Genomic DNA, 16,488 nt, shown 5'->3' on the forward strand with positions numbered 1-16,488 from the left:
TGTAGCACTATTTAACGTGTATTTAACTTGTGCGTAATATGTGCACTTACCATCAAATCAACCTGACAACCCAATAACTGCATGGGCTGCCAAACTTATGATGCACTTCTTGGTTGCAGGTCAACAGCCATGCGAAAACCTAAAATAAATGTCTTAGGCTCGTAGTCTGAGCATCTACATCTATTGCTCTATTTTGTCGATAAAACACCCACTAAACCTATAACAATGTTAGTGTGAATGGGGACATGGTCCTTCACAGGGATCAGGAATCCCACTCCTTCCCTGTCCCTGAATGCAACCCTGGTGGGAAGGTGTGGTGAGACATCAGCTCCACCCACGGACCAATATCCCAATTTGCAGCTCACAGCAGTGTATAAAAAGGGGCTAGTTTAACAGCCAGCGTGCCACACTGATTCCTAGGCTGCTTTGGGTTAACTCTCCTGTTGTGGTTTGTCATTTTGAGCTTTCTCCCTGCTGTGCACCTTGGTTGTTGGGCCTCCAGTTGGGTACAAAATATTGGCTGAATTCAGCTGAGGTGGTGGGTCGGTCCTACTCTCAGACTCAGATTGGTTCCTGCAGCTGCTGTTTTTGCCTCCCTGTAGTATTTATCAGTACTGTTGTGGTATAGTAACTCTGATGGAGGTTTTAGCCTCCCCATTAGGGTTGTCTAAGTGGGCCGAATTATATACTGTGTTATGTTACTGTAAATCACTGGTATATCCGCTGTTTCTTCTTTTTCATATTTTTGTATTCCTTTGATTGTTTAGTGCTTTTATAGGTTGTGCTGAGTGTCGCTGGGCAGGCTCTTTTCATTCAATATTCGTATAAATTCCTACAAAAAGTATTGCACTATAATTCGTATATAACCCACATTATGAGTGAGTCAGAAAGTTGTGATCACATGACCTATGCGCTGCAGGCTGGTCTTTCTGTGAAAACAAAATAAATGGCGGACATTCCTTTTATTCTCAGTGGAAAATGCAATATTTTAAGATAGCTTATGCATTCAAATGCGTTTTGATAACATTTCTAGTGGGAAATGTGCATTTTATTTCCAAAATCTTCGTTCAGTTAATGTGATGTTTACTTTGTTAGTTATTACGAAGATTCTTTCAGGTGTCTATCGTTGCTATGGCTGCTGCTATGGACGCTGCTACCACTGTTGCTGATGTTGCTTCCGCTCTAAAGTATTTTCCTCACTGTCACTGTGGAAATCTGGGGAGGGAGGCGTGGGGTTAACCTGATCTCAGATTTCCACGGTTAGTGTCAGAGAAGAGTTACATCAGTAAAAACAAAAACATGTATGTAATATTGATATGAAGTGATATTATACAAAAGATAATGTGCAAAATATTTTTTTACAAGTGGTTATGTTACTGACACTTGAAGTGTGATTCACAATTAAAAGAGTTCATACTTGATGAGGTTCAAATTTTCTCATAATATTCTATAGGAAATGCATATGGGTAATTTTGACCCACTTCAAGAAACTTTGGGTAGTGACACAAAACATCTAATTTCTTAAAGTACAAATAATAAGCAAACAATTGAATTGGTGGTATCAGGGAAGAAATTTTTGAGGAAATACTGAGATCATGAAAACATTAAATATTTTTAATGCAAAGTTCTTGCAAATAACAACAAACACGTGTAATTTTTCATCCACTTCTGCATCTGGGGGTTAAACACATCATTTGTTTTGATGGTTTGATTCTCACACAAGATCAGTCAATGAGTCAAAAAGCAGAAGTGTGTGGTGAGGAGGTTTTTGTCATGGTGTAAATCACTGTGATACGTACTCATTGACAGAGTTATCCCATGTTTTACAGTAATAGATGGCTGAGTCTCCCTCCTCCACATTGTTGATGATCAGACGATAATCTGATTTTGACTGATGATTTGATGTGAATTTGGGAGCAGAGAATCCAGAGCCATAGTTCACAGAGCTAAAGCTGTGATGAAACCTCAGTACATACTGAGGAACTCCTCCTGGAACCTGTTTATACCAGCGAGCTGACTGATCAGTAACAGTTCCCAGGTTACAGTCCATGGTGGCTGTCTGTCCTGTTGTCAGCGACACAACAGGAGGCTTCTGTGTCACCAGCGTCACACCACTCACACCTGGGAAACAACAAGAGGACATGGAGTCAAAAGAAACACACAGGCTGATCAAACCAACGGGAGCTCAGAGCTGCAGGAAGTCAGCCTCCTTACATGTTAGAGCAGTGATGAGAGTGCAGAGGCTCCCCAGCATGTTGGCAGTGTGTGCTGACAATGTTGTTGTGTCTCTCAAAGTTTCCTCCCTGCTGACAGATTAGCAGGTTTGGAGTCTGAGGAGAGGAGCTGCTGGAGGAGCAGTTTATAAGATCACTGAGAATGAGGAGGTTCAGGGGAAGAGGAGGAGCTTAAAAAGATGCTGAATAATTAACTAACACGCACTGTGTAGTTTTATGTTCATCGTTCCACAAAAAATCAAACAGAAAAGCTTTTCTTCACAATAGCATGGTCTCTCATCTTCAGTGGGGACACAAAAAACACTAAAATTTCATTACTGATAACTTTCAGCTGAAAACTTTTAAATGCGGAACTTTCAGGAGAAGTACAGCATCATATTTTTCTGGTCCACCATGCAGATTTGTTTTAATCTAACAGTTCATGAAAGGTTTTCATGAGTCCAAAGATTGTATAATTTTCATAAATTATTGATGACTATGTGGGACTCCAATTAAAGAGGAAATGCAAAAACTCAAATTCCAAAGTCTTTACAGTGTTTGGTCTTTAGTGATGGATTTCAGCTTTTTTCTCTGCACACATACACACCTCGACTAATGTTATGATGCACGGTCTCAACACTGTGTTGGCGTTTTTAATTAAACTCATACAAGTCACACTTGTTCTTCCTCATTTACATGCAGCTATAAATAAGCAGAGGAGGCCTGCAGGTGCATCCTGGGAAGGAACAGAGGGAGGAGCCAAGAGGTGATGCTCCACTGACTGGAGATAAAAAGTCATCTGTAATGTTGACTGCTGTTAGGATTTTTGGACTGAAAAAATGACCTTATGGTGACATCTGATGGTGGAGTTTTGTATTATATGTCAAGTGATGACAGAAAATATATTCTGATTTCATTTTGTTATTGCATCCATGGACAAAAGATTAACAATGTACACAAATGATGACATTTCCTCAATATTTTTCATCATTATATTTGAATAGTAATTTTAAAAATTGGCAAAATCTTATTTTTTAATTGAAAATATGTTTGTGTTGACTTAAACAATACAAATACAACATTCCAGTACAGTGTCCATGTGTAAAAATGAAACTCAGACTTTTTGTTTCTTTGATTCCCCATGCTTTTATTGAATAAGTTCACAAAACAATACATGAATTGTGCTAAATCATTAACTCTGTCTAAATGCAGCAACACTTATTAAAAAAAGAGAAGAAAAAATGTATTTAACGCATTTGATTTGTGAACATCGTGAAGCCCAAAATGATCAAACAGCACAAAGCAATACAGAAGCAGATGTGAAATGGTAATTGTGTCAGCCTGCTGCTCTTAAGTGCTGCAGTCTGACTTCTTGATGCTTTTCTCTGAAGCCTTGGAGCCCACAGACACTTGACATGTGTAGGCCTTATCCCGCTTCCAGTCTGCCGTCTGGATGGCCAGATAGCTGCTGATGTGGAAAGTCTGGTCCGGCTGCTGAACAGCGCTGCTGCTAGAGACCCCACTGCTCACCGGACTCCCGGCAGCCGTCCAGGTAACATCTGCAAAACCCAGAGACGGACTGGGCAGACTGGCCACACACACCAGAGTGGCTTTGTTGGACTGGAGCTCATCAGCGGACGGAGGGAAGACTGTCAAGACAGGAGGAGGGAGGGTGGAGCCTGCAGAGGACCCACAAGTTCATCAAAACAACAAAGTCATTCATTCACAAAGGAAACCTCTATGTTTAATATATTAACTTATTATTTTGTGTTCATAGTTTAAAATGATTATTTTGAAGATCCTCAGCTGCTAACAAGCAAGTATCCAAACAATTTGGAAATCAGACCTCCTTCCCGCCTTTTACAAATTCGAAATAGTCATTTAATTTATAAATATAAAAAAGTTGATATGATGCTAGTGATTATTCCATCTGTCCCTTCCAAATCAGCATAATTCATTTCATCTGTCATTTTATCTTTCATTGCATAAAAATACGGCATCTGTCAGTCTCGTCAAACTGTGACAATGTCAGCAGAGAAGAAATTTTTATTTGTCCTGTTGACATACAGTGAGATTCATCCAACATTTCAGAAGAACCTTTAATGTTAAAAAAATATATTAATTCTATACTGAGAGTATTCCTAATGATGACATATTTACTGCTGCTGACAGATCACATATTTTTTTAACACTGTCAAAATAAAACTACAAAAAAAGAGAAGAAAAGAAGAAAATTAAATTAAACAAGCAAGAAATTTGCATTTGTCAACATGCTAAATAATACAAAAAATGTTTCTACAAGTATAATTACTGAATACTTTTGGAAAAAATACTTGGAGTCAAATCTGCCATAAAAGCATGAAAAATCCACTGAATGGATTTAAATGGATTAAAATTTTCAAGCAACACGATTTCACTGATTTCAACATCTGCAATAAAGAAAATCTATGAAGACTATCAGTTTTTATGAGAAGTTAAAAAGGACTGACCTGTCACAATCAGCTTGGTGCCTTGTCCGAATACCACAGTGATTCAGTTTGTACACATGGCCGTACAAAAACCTCCTGCCTCTCACTGATGAGGGGAGAGGAACTGAAACATCCTGCTCACACCAATCCAACTTTCACTGTCAGCATCTCAGTCCCTTCATCAGTGAGCCTTTATTCCAAAAGTCCACTGGACTTCAACACCGACACTGAAGTCTCTGCTGGATCCTTTGGTTTTCATGGCTATGTTCACAGTCCACATATCATCACTGAGATCAGAGCGATGATGGTGACCATGGTGTCCTTGATGAGAGCATCGTTGACACAGTCCAGAAAAGTTTGATCAGAAGGTTTTGTGGATGGGAAGATTTCATCTGCTCTCATCTCCTTTCAGGCATTTGACAGAACATTTCTGTCCCATCGTCCTCTCTCAGGAGATTGACCAACCATTACACACTGTGACCACAACATCCGTGGTTCACTCTTGACTCAGGTGACTCCACCAACACTGAGGACGGACGTCACAACAGAGAGGAGCCCTAACCAGCCAGTGGCATCAGTGACCTGGGTAACAACCCCACACAGGTTAAATACCTGGGAATCCCCACCAGTCAGTCAGTCAGAACTGATGAAGCTTCTTGGACGACAAGTAAAACGTATTCATGGATCTACAAACAAGTCCAGCTGCCCTCAACTCAACTCTCCTTGGAAAAGCATGACCTGGATGATAGAATCATCACAGACAATTTTCATGTGAAAATGTCCCAGAATATTGGAGCAGCTGAACCAAACATGCAGCTTCTATATATGTCACCAGCTGCAGGCCAGTTTTTAGGTATTGGTAGTGGGATTTATTTATGTTTTTATGTTTTATTCAAAATGTTTGTGTTTTGTGGCTGTTGCTACACGTGGCACATTTGAACACACTGTTTGTTTTGATGGTTTGATTCTCCCTCAAGATCAGTCAATGAGTCAAAAAGCAGAAGTGTGTGGTGACGAGGTTTTTGTCATGGTTTAAATCACTGTGATACGTTCTGTTTAGCAGAGTCGTCCCAAGTTGTACAGTAATAGACGGCTGAGTCTCCTTCCTCCACATTTTTGATGATCAGACGATAATCTGATTGTGACTGATGATTTGATGTGAATTTGGGAGCAGAGAATCCAGGGCCATACTCCACAGAGCTATAGCTGTGGTGAAACTTTAACACATACTGAGGAGCTCCTCCTGGAACCTGTTTATACCAGCGAGCTGAAGTATCAGTGACAGTTCCCAGGTTACAGTCCATGGTGGCTGTCTGTCCTGTCGTCAGTGCCACAACAGGAGGCTTCTGTGTCACCAGCGTCATACCACTCACACCTGGGAAACAACAAGAGGACATGGAGTCAAGAGAAACACACAGTCTGATCAATCCAACGGGAGCTCAGAGCTGCAGGAAGTCAGCCTCCTTACCTGTTAGAGCAGTGATGAGAGTGCAGAGGCTCCCCAGCATGTTGGCAGTGTGTGCTGTAAAGCTCCCTTACTGTCCAGCTGAGAGATGAGCAGCAGTGGAGTGTGAGGAGAGACTCTAGCAGCAGCTTATAAACACACTGAGGAGAGGACAAGTGGAGGGGAGGAGTCTCAACAGACAGCACACATTTCATCATTTCATTTCATTTAGAAAGTTATGCGTAATTTCAGATGTAAATTTGACATGTCTTTCTAATACACTTTTTTCCTTTCATGTGTTCATGAAAATGCATCCTTTTAACTATTCAGGCTCATACCATAAAGGCCCCATCAGGTTGTATGTAATGTATAATGTACACTGGTGTTTGATCATAGCAGAGCAGAGATTCCACACAAATATTTACCTTTCTTCTCAGTAAATAATTACAAAAAACAACAACAACAAAAAATGCTTATCCAAATTAAAAAAAAAACAAAACAAAACAAAACAAAAAAATGGCATGCTGCCTATTAATCCCAAATCATTTGAATTATTGATAGGAATCCCATCCTCATCCTCAGATTTGACATGACCTGATGTGAACTCCACCTTCATTTTTGAACTCCATGTCTGTGGTAAAAATGTTTGTTCACCAGTTGAAGGCCTTGTGAACTGTTAATTTAAAATGTTATTAAATAGGATTATTTTTTATTGCAGATATTTTTGGTGACATGTGGTGATCTGTTTTTGCTTTGTGGTTCCCAGACATTATTTTGTTATCAGTTTCCAGTATTGTGGCCAGTAGGAGATTTTCTGTAGTGAAAGCTTCATAATCTACAGTTGAAGCTCTTTTCCTTTTCTGCACAGCCATGGAAACTGACACTGAAGCATTGTGTTACTGGTTAGTTATGCTAATCATTATTTTATTATACTTGATTTTAGTTGATTTTATTGACAAACCATGAATCTGTAGAATATGTATATAGCATGAGGCAAGGGTTTGTTTATTACGTAGGATTCAGGTCAGAATCCATCATGAAGAGTTTGATTATTTCTTCAAATGGAAAATGCACTGCTACAGACAGCACTGGTTTTCATAGTTTCATTCTCATGAAAGATCTATCAGTGAGCCAAAAAGCAGAAGTGTGAGGTGAGGAGGTTTTTGTCATGGTTTAAATCACTGTGATACATCCTCTTTAGCAGAGCTGTCCCACGTTTGACAGTAATAGACGGCTGAATCTCCCTCCTCCACATTGTTGATGATCAGATGATAATCTGATTGTGACTGATGATTAGATGTGAATTTGGGAGCAGAGAATCCAGAGCCATATCTCACAGAGCTCCAGCTGTGATGAAACCTCAACACAAACTGAGGACCTCCTCCTGGAACCTGTTTATACCAGCGAGCCGAAGCACCAGTGACAGTTCCCAAGTTACAGTCCATGGTGGCTGTCTGTCCTGTCCTCAGCGTCACAACAGGAGGCTTCTGTGTCACCAGCGTCACACCACTCACACCTGGGAAACAACAAGAGGACATGGAGTCAAGAGAAACACACAGGCTGATCAATCCAACAGGAGCTCAGAGCTGCAGGAAGTCAGCCTCCTTACATGTTAGAGCAGTGATGAGAGTGCAGAGGCTCCCCAGCATGTTGGCAGTGTGTGCTGTAAAGCTCCCTTACTGTCCAGCTGAGAGATGAGCAGCAGTGGAGTGTGAGGAGAGGAGAGACTCCAGCAGCAGCTTATAAACACACTGAGGAGAGGACAAGTGGAGGGGAGGAGTCTCAACAGAGAACACACATTTCATCATTTCATTTCATTTAGTAAGTCATACATAAATTAATATCTAAACTTGACATTTCCTTCTAATACACTTTTTTTCCTTTCACGTGTTCATGAAAATGCATCTTTTTAACTTTTCAGGCTCATATCATAAAGGCCCCATCAGGTTTTATTAATGTATAAAATAACTGGTGTTTGGTCATAGCAGAGCAGACAGTACACACAAGCATTTCCCTTTCTTCTAAGCAAATAAAAAAAAAAAAAAAAAAAAAAAAATTTACCCAATTTTCCCCCAAAAATTGCAAGCTGCCTGTTACTCCCAAATCATTTTGATTCATTAATACGAAATCCATCCTCATCGTCAGATTCGACATGACCTTATGTGAACTCTACCTCCATTTTTTAACTCCACATCTGTGGTAAATATGTTTGTTCAACAGTTGAAGGCCTTGTTAACTGTTAATTGAAAATGTTAATGATATTATTATGTATTGCAGATATGTTTAGTGCTATGTGGTCATCTGTTTTTGCTCTGTGGTTCCCAGAAATTACTTTGTCATCGGAGTTGCCAGTATTGTGGCCAGTCGGGGATTTTCTGTAGTGAAAGCTTCGTAATCTACAGTTAAAGCTGTTTTCCTTTTCTGCACAGCCATGGAAACTGTCATTGCAGTATATTTTTCACTGATTAATTATTCTTTTTCTTATTTTTATTCTTATTATTTTATTTTTACCAAACATGTAGCTGTGGAATACAGACAACTGCACGAGTCACCCCGATCCGAGTCCCAAGCGAGTCTCAAGTCATTTGTTCCGAGTCTCAAGCAAGTCCCAAGTTTTTCCTGTTGTGGGCAAGCAAGTCGAGTCGAGTCACAAGGTTATGTCAAGTCGAGTCAGCCACAGGTTGTCAGGTCAAGTCGAGTCACAGGTTATTTGATTTAATTTGTCCATTACAACATTACAGGTCTGATCATTTAGACCTAGATAGATGGGAAATGCTACATTCTATTAAAGAAATGGCATGTTTGATACAAAAAAAATGTTCATTTTGAACTAACTGCACACACACACACACACATCATTAATTTACTGCCTCAGTGCCGACTACAGGCCTATTATAGCTTTTAAACGCACGAAATCTTGACGTGCACGCGTTTGTTTTGTAGTATTTTAATATTACGTCACTTCACATGAGGCACAAATTTAGCCTCCTACTCCACGTGCTTTTGTTTTGCCAGTCTAGGCTAGGCACCATAGAGTTATAAAGTTGTAGGCTGAATCTCCTCCCTAATCCCTGAGCGCTCACTGACTTAATTAGCTGCACCTGGAAAGTAATTGAGTGCGTGAGGCTGTAAGGGGCTGAAGTACTATAAAAAGGGAATGGGACAGCCCTTTGTTTGGTTGTCAACAGCAATGCATCATGTTTCTCACAATCGCAGCTTTGGGACTTTTTATTTTATGTTTTTTGCTTTGCTCGAGGACAAGAGTATAATATAAAATATTATACTCACATGAGAACTTCTTTTTTGCGGCGTCACTGCTGATTGCACCCTCCATGTTTTTTGTTTACAAATTCGCTCGTTTCACTTTGCTTTTATAGCGGCCGCCAGGTGGTTTCCCCAGGGGATTCATGTCATATGTCACAATGCAATGAACTATGGGTAATTCCCTAACGCTAAGTCTGCGGAGATGCCCACTTATGGAAAGGGTGCATTAAGGGCTCAAAAAGTCCGCGAGAGATCCCTCACGCACTTCATGATTTGTCAATGGGACACCCCTGAAGGCGTGTTCACACCGTACGCGATAACGCAAATCCGCACTTCAAGTTTACATTAAAAGTCGACACAAAGACGCGATTACACGCGATTTTGGGCAGGGCGCCGTGTTTGACGCGATACACGCGACGCGATGACGCTTCATCGTGTCCAACGCCTCATCGCGCAAGTTGAAAAATTTCAAGTTTTGACGCGATAACGCGTGATGCTTTGACGCGATAGCCAATCAGTGTTGATATTCTCCCTACGTCACCTATGTCAAGAACTGCCAAAGGAAATCGGAAAATGGAGGACAATATTATTGTTGCCGTGTGCGGGCTGCCGGTAGGGTGGCCATTTCCACAACACCAAAAAGGAGGACACTTTGGGGGGTGGCGATGCGGGCCCGGGGAGGGGGGTTGAGTCAGGTCCACCAGTGTTAATTTCATCAGCTATTTTCAATTTAGTTTTAGTCTTAGTCTAGTGTCAAATGCCCTTTTTACTTTTTTTTTTTTTTTTTTTTAGTCAATATTCTTTTTCAGTCTTTGACCTGCATCATGTTGGCTTTTTTTATTTTTATTTAACAATATTTTAAATTATTATTTTAATAATGTAAATTACTTATCTAACAGACCTAACAATTCAGCTACCAATGAATGAGCAGTAGTATGCTTGTGATAACATAGATTGAAAAATTAGCCGAAGTGATACCTCTTCTCTGAATAGACAAGCTAAGCCAGTGTGCTGCTGTTAGCCAGTGACTTCAGACTTCAGACAGCGCCACACACACGCACTCCGGCATGAGCGCACAGCAGCGCAGGAGGAGAAAAACTAACGCGCATCCAATTAATGCACTTTCTGGATTGTAATTTAAAAGTCTATGACGAAAAATATAACTGATATCGATGTACAGTCCGGGCCAGCGTTGCGTTCAAGTGCAACTCCAAAAAGGAGGACAAATAAGCGTCCGGCTTGAGGCTGCGCCGGACGCCGGACAAGGCATTTAAATTCCGGACTGTCCGGCCTAAATCCGGACGTATGGCCACCCTAGCTGCCGGGCTGCTGTGTGCGGGCTCCCGGGCTACCAGAGCTCTATGACACAACCTGTGTTCTGTACAGGGACCGCACCAAGAAGGAGCAGGCGTGGGCAAAAGGTGCGGAGGAGGTCGGACTACCAGGTAAGTTTTGCGAATATGTGTCGGTTGTTAATGGAGCTATTGGATGTAATTTACTATTAACCATGCTAGTGGTAACGTTATCCCGGCATAGCTGTCTCGCTACGTGTGTGCGTCTTGTCAGTGGATGTGTGTCGCCACAGATGGAAAAGTCTGCAGGACACCTACATCAGGGAGAGAAAGAAGGAGGGAGAAAGGAGGGCGGGTTCGCATCAATGCGTCCATCGCGCGATAGAAGCGATTGAGGAAATAAATGATTCCATGGTCACATGACGAGTTAAGGTGCGCTCACACTGAAAGCAACAGAGGCGACTTGAGCGACGAGCTGCCATTCATTTTCAATGTACGCAGGCGACGAAGGGCGATTCGGGCGGCAACGGGCGACGAGCGAATTGGGCAACAAGCGAATTGAGCGCCGCGATGCAAGCGAAAAAAAGTTGAGAAAATCTCAACTTTATGCAAATGAGGAGCGACGCGACCGAGGCAACGACCAATAGCGAGCCGATCTGGATTCCCACGGCGGCAAAAGTTGACTGGAGTATGAGAGAGGAGGAGGACGGATCATCGAGGAGAAACTGATAACCGTGGTCTCTGGTTTTCCAGAGCTCTATGATCCAACTTGCTTATATACAGGGACAAAAACAAAAAAAATGACGCCTGGAGGAAGGTTTCTGAGATTGTGGGGATATCTGGTAAGTTGTAGGTTACTGTAGGTGCCTGTAAACAAGTGCAAATCTATTATTTTAGCTGTCTCTATACAGAAGGAGACGTAGGTGATTTTGTGTTGCTTCTCTCTAGCCGATGATTGTAGAAAGAAATGGAAGAACTTGAGGGACACGTATAGGAGAGAGAGAAAGAAAGAAGGAGAGTTGCAGGAGTGGGGCAGTGGCTTCAAATCATCGGCCATGGCGTTATAGCCAAATCATGGGATTTTTAAATCCCTTCCTGGAGGACCGGGCCAACAGCAGCAACTATCCTGCAGGTGGCAGGGAGATGCAGGGAGATGCAGGAGAGGAAGAGGAGAGGGGAGAGGATGCCTTGACCAGCCAGCTCAGCAGTGAGGCAGATGAGCTGTTCACGCTCTTCCTGGAGCCTGTATCCCCTGAAGCTCCATCACCCACCCCCACCCGCACACCATCTACAGCCAGGGCAAGGGCTAGGGGTCAGAAGAGGCCACATGATGGCCCCCTCTCTCCTTTTGAAAGCCACCTGATGGGTGCCATACAGGCTGCAGCGCAGCTTCAACCCCCTGACCCCAACAGGCAGTTTTTTGAGGGCCTTCTGCCGGATCTCAAGGCCCTCTCTGAGAGAAAAAAAGCTGAGGTGAAGTTCCAAATTCACCGAATTATTCATGAAGCCACCTGTGAGTGTTTGGATGGAGAGGTTATTATTATTATAATGTAATTAAATTTTTTGTTTCGCACCTTCTTTTGTTCTGTGTGTAATTTATAACAGTTTTTTGTTGTATTCTTGTTGTAATATTTGGAATAATAATGATGCATGGAATTGACTAATTCAGATAAAGTATATGGTGTAACCTTTTTAGTTGTAGTCAGGGTTTAAGAACTCTGTCTACAAACTGGGTTGCCATGGCACTGCACCCTCAGCTGAGAAGTAGGAAGCATAGATCTCCCTCACACGGATGGCCTCCCGTGCAGCATTGTTGCTCCCCACTCTTCTCAGGTCTTGCAGCACTGACATCTCCTCCTCTGATGCTGGCACTGGTTCTCTCATGGTTGTGGCAGTTTTCCTGATGTAGTTATGCAGGATACAGGTTGCCTTCACACATGCATCCGCATTTTCAGGGCTCACCTCAATGACACGGTGGTACATGCGCCACTGGCTGCTCAAAATACCGAAGGTATTTTCAACACACCTCCGTGCTCTTGACAGCCTGTAGTTGAACACCTTGTTCCGCTGGGAGAGGTTAAGACCTGGAAAAGGCCTCATGAGGTCCCTGCGGAGGGGGGAAGGCTTCATCCGCCACAAACACATGGGGCTGGGGTTCCAAGTGCTCTGCTCCTGGAAGCAGGGCATCTTCAGGGACTTGGAGAGTGCCATCCAGCAGTGCCTGACCAAAGGTGGAGTTTGCCAGGGTCCCCCCATCACTGGTCCTCCCATAACTGCCGACATCCACCACACGGAAGCAGGACTGCCCTGGGCTCTCCGTTTGTGGATCATATATGCCGCAGCAATGCACAGAAGCCTTCCCAAAGTCCGATCCATGGTGAAGGAGGGAAACAAAGTCATGTATACAGCACCTATATATAGTCTACACAGCTTTCCCTCCAAATAACCCCGACCACAGGCGATTTTGTCGCTGTCAGTGTGAACGCAGCTTTACGCGCGATTAAATCGCATTCATCGCGTCCGGTGTGAACACGCCTTCCGGTGTGCGTACGGACACGATGAACGCGGTTTAATCACGCGTAAAGCGTTGCGTGACCATGGAATCATTTATTTCCTCAATCTTCAACACACATCCACTGACAAGATGCACACACGTAGCGAGACAGCTATGCCGGGATAACGTTACCGCTAGCATGGTTAATAGTAAATTGCATCCAATAGCTGCATTAGCAACCGACAAGTAAGTAAGTTTTGCGAATATGTCATATTTGCAAAACTTACCTGGTAGTCCGACCTCCTCCGCAACTTTTGCCCACACCTGCTCCTTCTTGGTGCGGTCCCTGTACAGAACACAGGTTGTGTCATAGAGCTCTGGTAGCCCGGGAGCCCGGCAGCCCGGCAGCCCGGCAGCCTGGTAGCCCGCACACTGCAACAATAATATTGTCCTCCATTTTCCGATTTCCTTTGGCATTTCTTGACATAGGTAACGTAGGGAGAATATCAACACTGATTGGCTATCGCATCAAAGCACCACGTGATATCGCGCCGCCCGGCCCGAAATCGCGTGTAGCTAATCGCGTCTTTGCATTGACTTTAAATGTAAATTTGACGCGCGAATTTGCGTTATCGCATCCGGTGTGAACACGCCTTTACGGACTTAGCGGGAGCGTGCCTCAAAGTCAGTGAGTGTGTGAGGGTGGACATTGGGATTGGGCCATAGAGAGCGGACGGCAGGCACCGGCTAGGGCTCCTTCATCTTTCCAAAACAATAATAAGATAAGATACAGAGTGGGACTGTATCACGAGAGAGAAACTTATCGGAGAGAAACTTATTGGAGGAAAAAAGAAGGAAGAAATAAAAGTTTTGCGTGGGAGTGATTTAGACGAGGGCTTGCTGTTACCATGATGGATATCATTTATACAGTCACAGCAGCTACATCAGCGATCGCGACAGTGGTGAGTGACACAGCTTGTGCTACGTATCCATATAGAATCCCCACACAGATGCACATGCACACACACTTCTATTAATGTTAGCTTACTAGCTACATATATATTGGCTGCAGGTCGGGCAATCAAGGTCACGTTAGCTACCCAGCTAACGTTTGCAGGTTTCACTTGCTTGGTGAACTTCAAGTGCCGGACAAAGTTTGACGTGGTGCCCTCTTTGTCACTGATCTTGCATTGAGCGTTTCTGCGTTGCCATTTTCCATCAGATTGGAAGTTTTTTAAATCAAACTGGATTACTTTGGGAACTAAAGAACTGGCTGCAGGCGCAGTTTCCATGATTACAAATAACAGCAGCACAGCTGTGTCTCTGGCACGCTCACTGATCATCAGAGTGCGTGCGCCATGCGTACACGCATGCAATGCCTCTCTGCTACATGCGGGAAAAACTAAAGGGAGTAGGCTGTCTCCAACCAATCAAGCAATGGTCTGAACCTGCACTGCTCTATACTAATATGATATTCACGTGGAAAAAAAGACACACTTATGCTACAAGTTGTCCAAGTCAGCCTGTCTCAAGTCGCATCTAGTCAAGTCTTTTTACCTTCAAGTCCAAGTCGAGTCTCAAGTAGTCAAATTTGTGACTCCAGTTGAGTCATTATGACTCGAGTCCAGTTGTCTGGTGGAATATGAAACCAGCATGAGGCCAGGTAAATGGACTGCATTTCTAGTCTACTGACCACTCCAAGTGCTTTACAATGTTTGCCTCACATTCACCCACTGATAGCAGAGACTGTGCAAGGTGTCTAGCTATCCATCAGGAGCAGTGGGGGAGTTCAGTATCTTGTTCAAGCTCAAGGCCACTTCAACACACTCTGGAGGAGCCGGGGATCGAACCTGGAACTCTCTGGTTACCAGACAACTGCTCCACCTCCCGAGCCACGCTGGAGGTTTAAGTTTTCATAAGGATTCATGTCAGGAAGAGTTTAGTTTTTAGTATTTGATGCGGATTTCTTCATGTGACAAAAGCACTGTTACAGACAAAACTGGTTTTCATTCTGTCAATCTAATGTGAGATTTGTCAGTCAGCCAAAAAGCAGAAGTGTGTGGTGAGGAGGTTTTTGTCATGGTGTAAATCACTGTGATACGTACTCATTGACAGAGCCGTCCCATGTTTTACAGTAATAGACAGCTGAGTCTCCCTCCTCCACATTGTTGATGATCAGATGATAATCTGTTTGTGACTGATGATTAGATGTGAATTTGGGAGCGGAGAATCCAGAGCCATAGCTCACAGAGCTCGAGCCGTGATGAAACATCAACATATACTGAGGAACTCCTCCTGGAACCTGTTTATACCAGCGAGCTGCACTACCAGTGACAGTTCCCAGGTTACAGTCCATGGTGGCTGTCTGTCCTGTCGTCAGCGCCACAACAGGAGGCTTCTGTGTCACCAGCGTCACACCACTCACACCTGGGAAACAACAAGAGGACATGGAGTCAAGAGAAACACACAGGCTGATCAATCCAACGGGAGCTCAGAGCTGCAGGAAGTCAGCCTCCTTACATGTTAGAGCAGTGATGAGAGTGCAGAGGCTCCCCAGCATGTTGACAGTGTGTGATGACAATGTTGTTGTGTCTCTCAAAGTTTCCTCCCTGCTGACAGATTAGTAGCTTTGGAGTCTGAGGAGAGGAGCTGCTGGAGGAGCAGTTTATAAGATCACAGAGAACCAGGAGGTTTCATGGGAGGAGGAGGAGCTTTGGCAGGTTATCACTTAAAAAGAGGTTGAATCATCAATTAACACACACTGTGTAGTTTTATGTTCATCGCTCCTCAAACATCCAAACAGAATATCTTTTCATCATAATAGCATGGTCTCTCATCTTCAGTGGGCACGCAAAAAATTACTTAAATTTCACTTAAATTCATTCATTAAAACTTTCAGCTGAAAACTTTTACATGTGGAACTTTCAGGAGAAATACAGCATCATATTTTTCTGCTCCACCATGCAGATTTGTTTTAATCTAACAGATAATGAACTGTTTTCATGAGTCCAGACCTTGTATAATTTTCATAACATATCAAAGAGTACATGGGGTGCCAACTGAAGCTGAAATACATAAATTAACAAAGTCTTCACAATGTTTGGTGTTTAGTGATGGTTTTCAGCGTTGTCTCTGTGCACATACACACCTCGACTAATGTGATGATGTACGGTCTCAGTGCTTTGTGTTGGCCTTTTCAATAAAACTCATACAAGTCACACTTGTTTCTTTCCTCGGGCAGCCCTTCCTATAACAGTGAGAGCTGAGACTTCACCTCCTCATTTACATGCAGCTATAAATAAGGAGAGGAGGC

The 16,488-nt window shown here is 43.0% G+C and overlaps 1 protein-coding gene, 1 long non-coding RNA gene and 1 gene segment (V, D, J or C); 1 reads left to right on the forward strand and 2 right to left on the reverse strand.

Annotated features, from left to right (window-relative positions):
• Positions 1-1,757: 1,757 nt before the first annotated feature.
• On the reverse strand, positions 1,758-7,823 carry LOC115363470 (immunoglobulin lambda variable 3-21-like). The segment is given in 3 exon segments: positions 1,758-2,121; positions 2,215-2,254; positions 7,775-7,823. Coding segments are annotated over 2 exon segments (378 nt in total).
• LOC115363467 (immunoglobulin lambda-1 light chain-like) lies at positions 3,356-9,469 on the reverse strand. Its single transcript, XM_030057700.1, has 5 exons — positions 9,414-9,469; positions 7,735-7,876; positions 7,317-7,641; positions 4,703-4,737; positions 3,356-3,892 (listed from the first exon to the last, which is right to left on the reverse strand). The coding sequence occupies exons 2-5, from the start codon at positions 7,772-7,774 to the stop codon at positions 3,564-3,566; spliced, it is 729 nt and encodes a 242-aa protein (XP_029913560.1). The 5' UTR covers positions 7,775-7,876; positions 9,414-9,469; the 3' UTR covers positions 3,356-3,563.
• Positions 7,730-15,782, forward strand: LOC115363471 (uncharacterized). The gene is made up of 3 exons (XR_003928591.1): positions 7,730-7,774; positions 8,806-8,813; positions 15,744-15,782. It is a non-coding gene; the product is annotated as an uncharacterized LOC115363471 (long non-coding RNA).
• The last annotated feature ends 706 nt before the right edge of the window (positions 15,783-16,488 follow it).

The sequence above is a fragment of the Myripristis murdjan genome, chromosome 8 (genome assembly GCF_902150065.1).
Source record: "Myripristis murdjan chromosome 8, fMyrMur1.1, whole genome shotgun sequence".
NCBI lineage: Eukaryota > Metazoa > Chordata > Actinopteri > Holocentriformes > Holocentridae > Myripristis > Myripristis murdjan.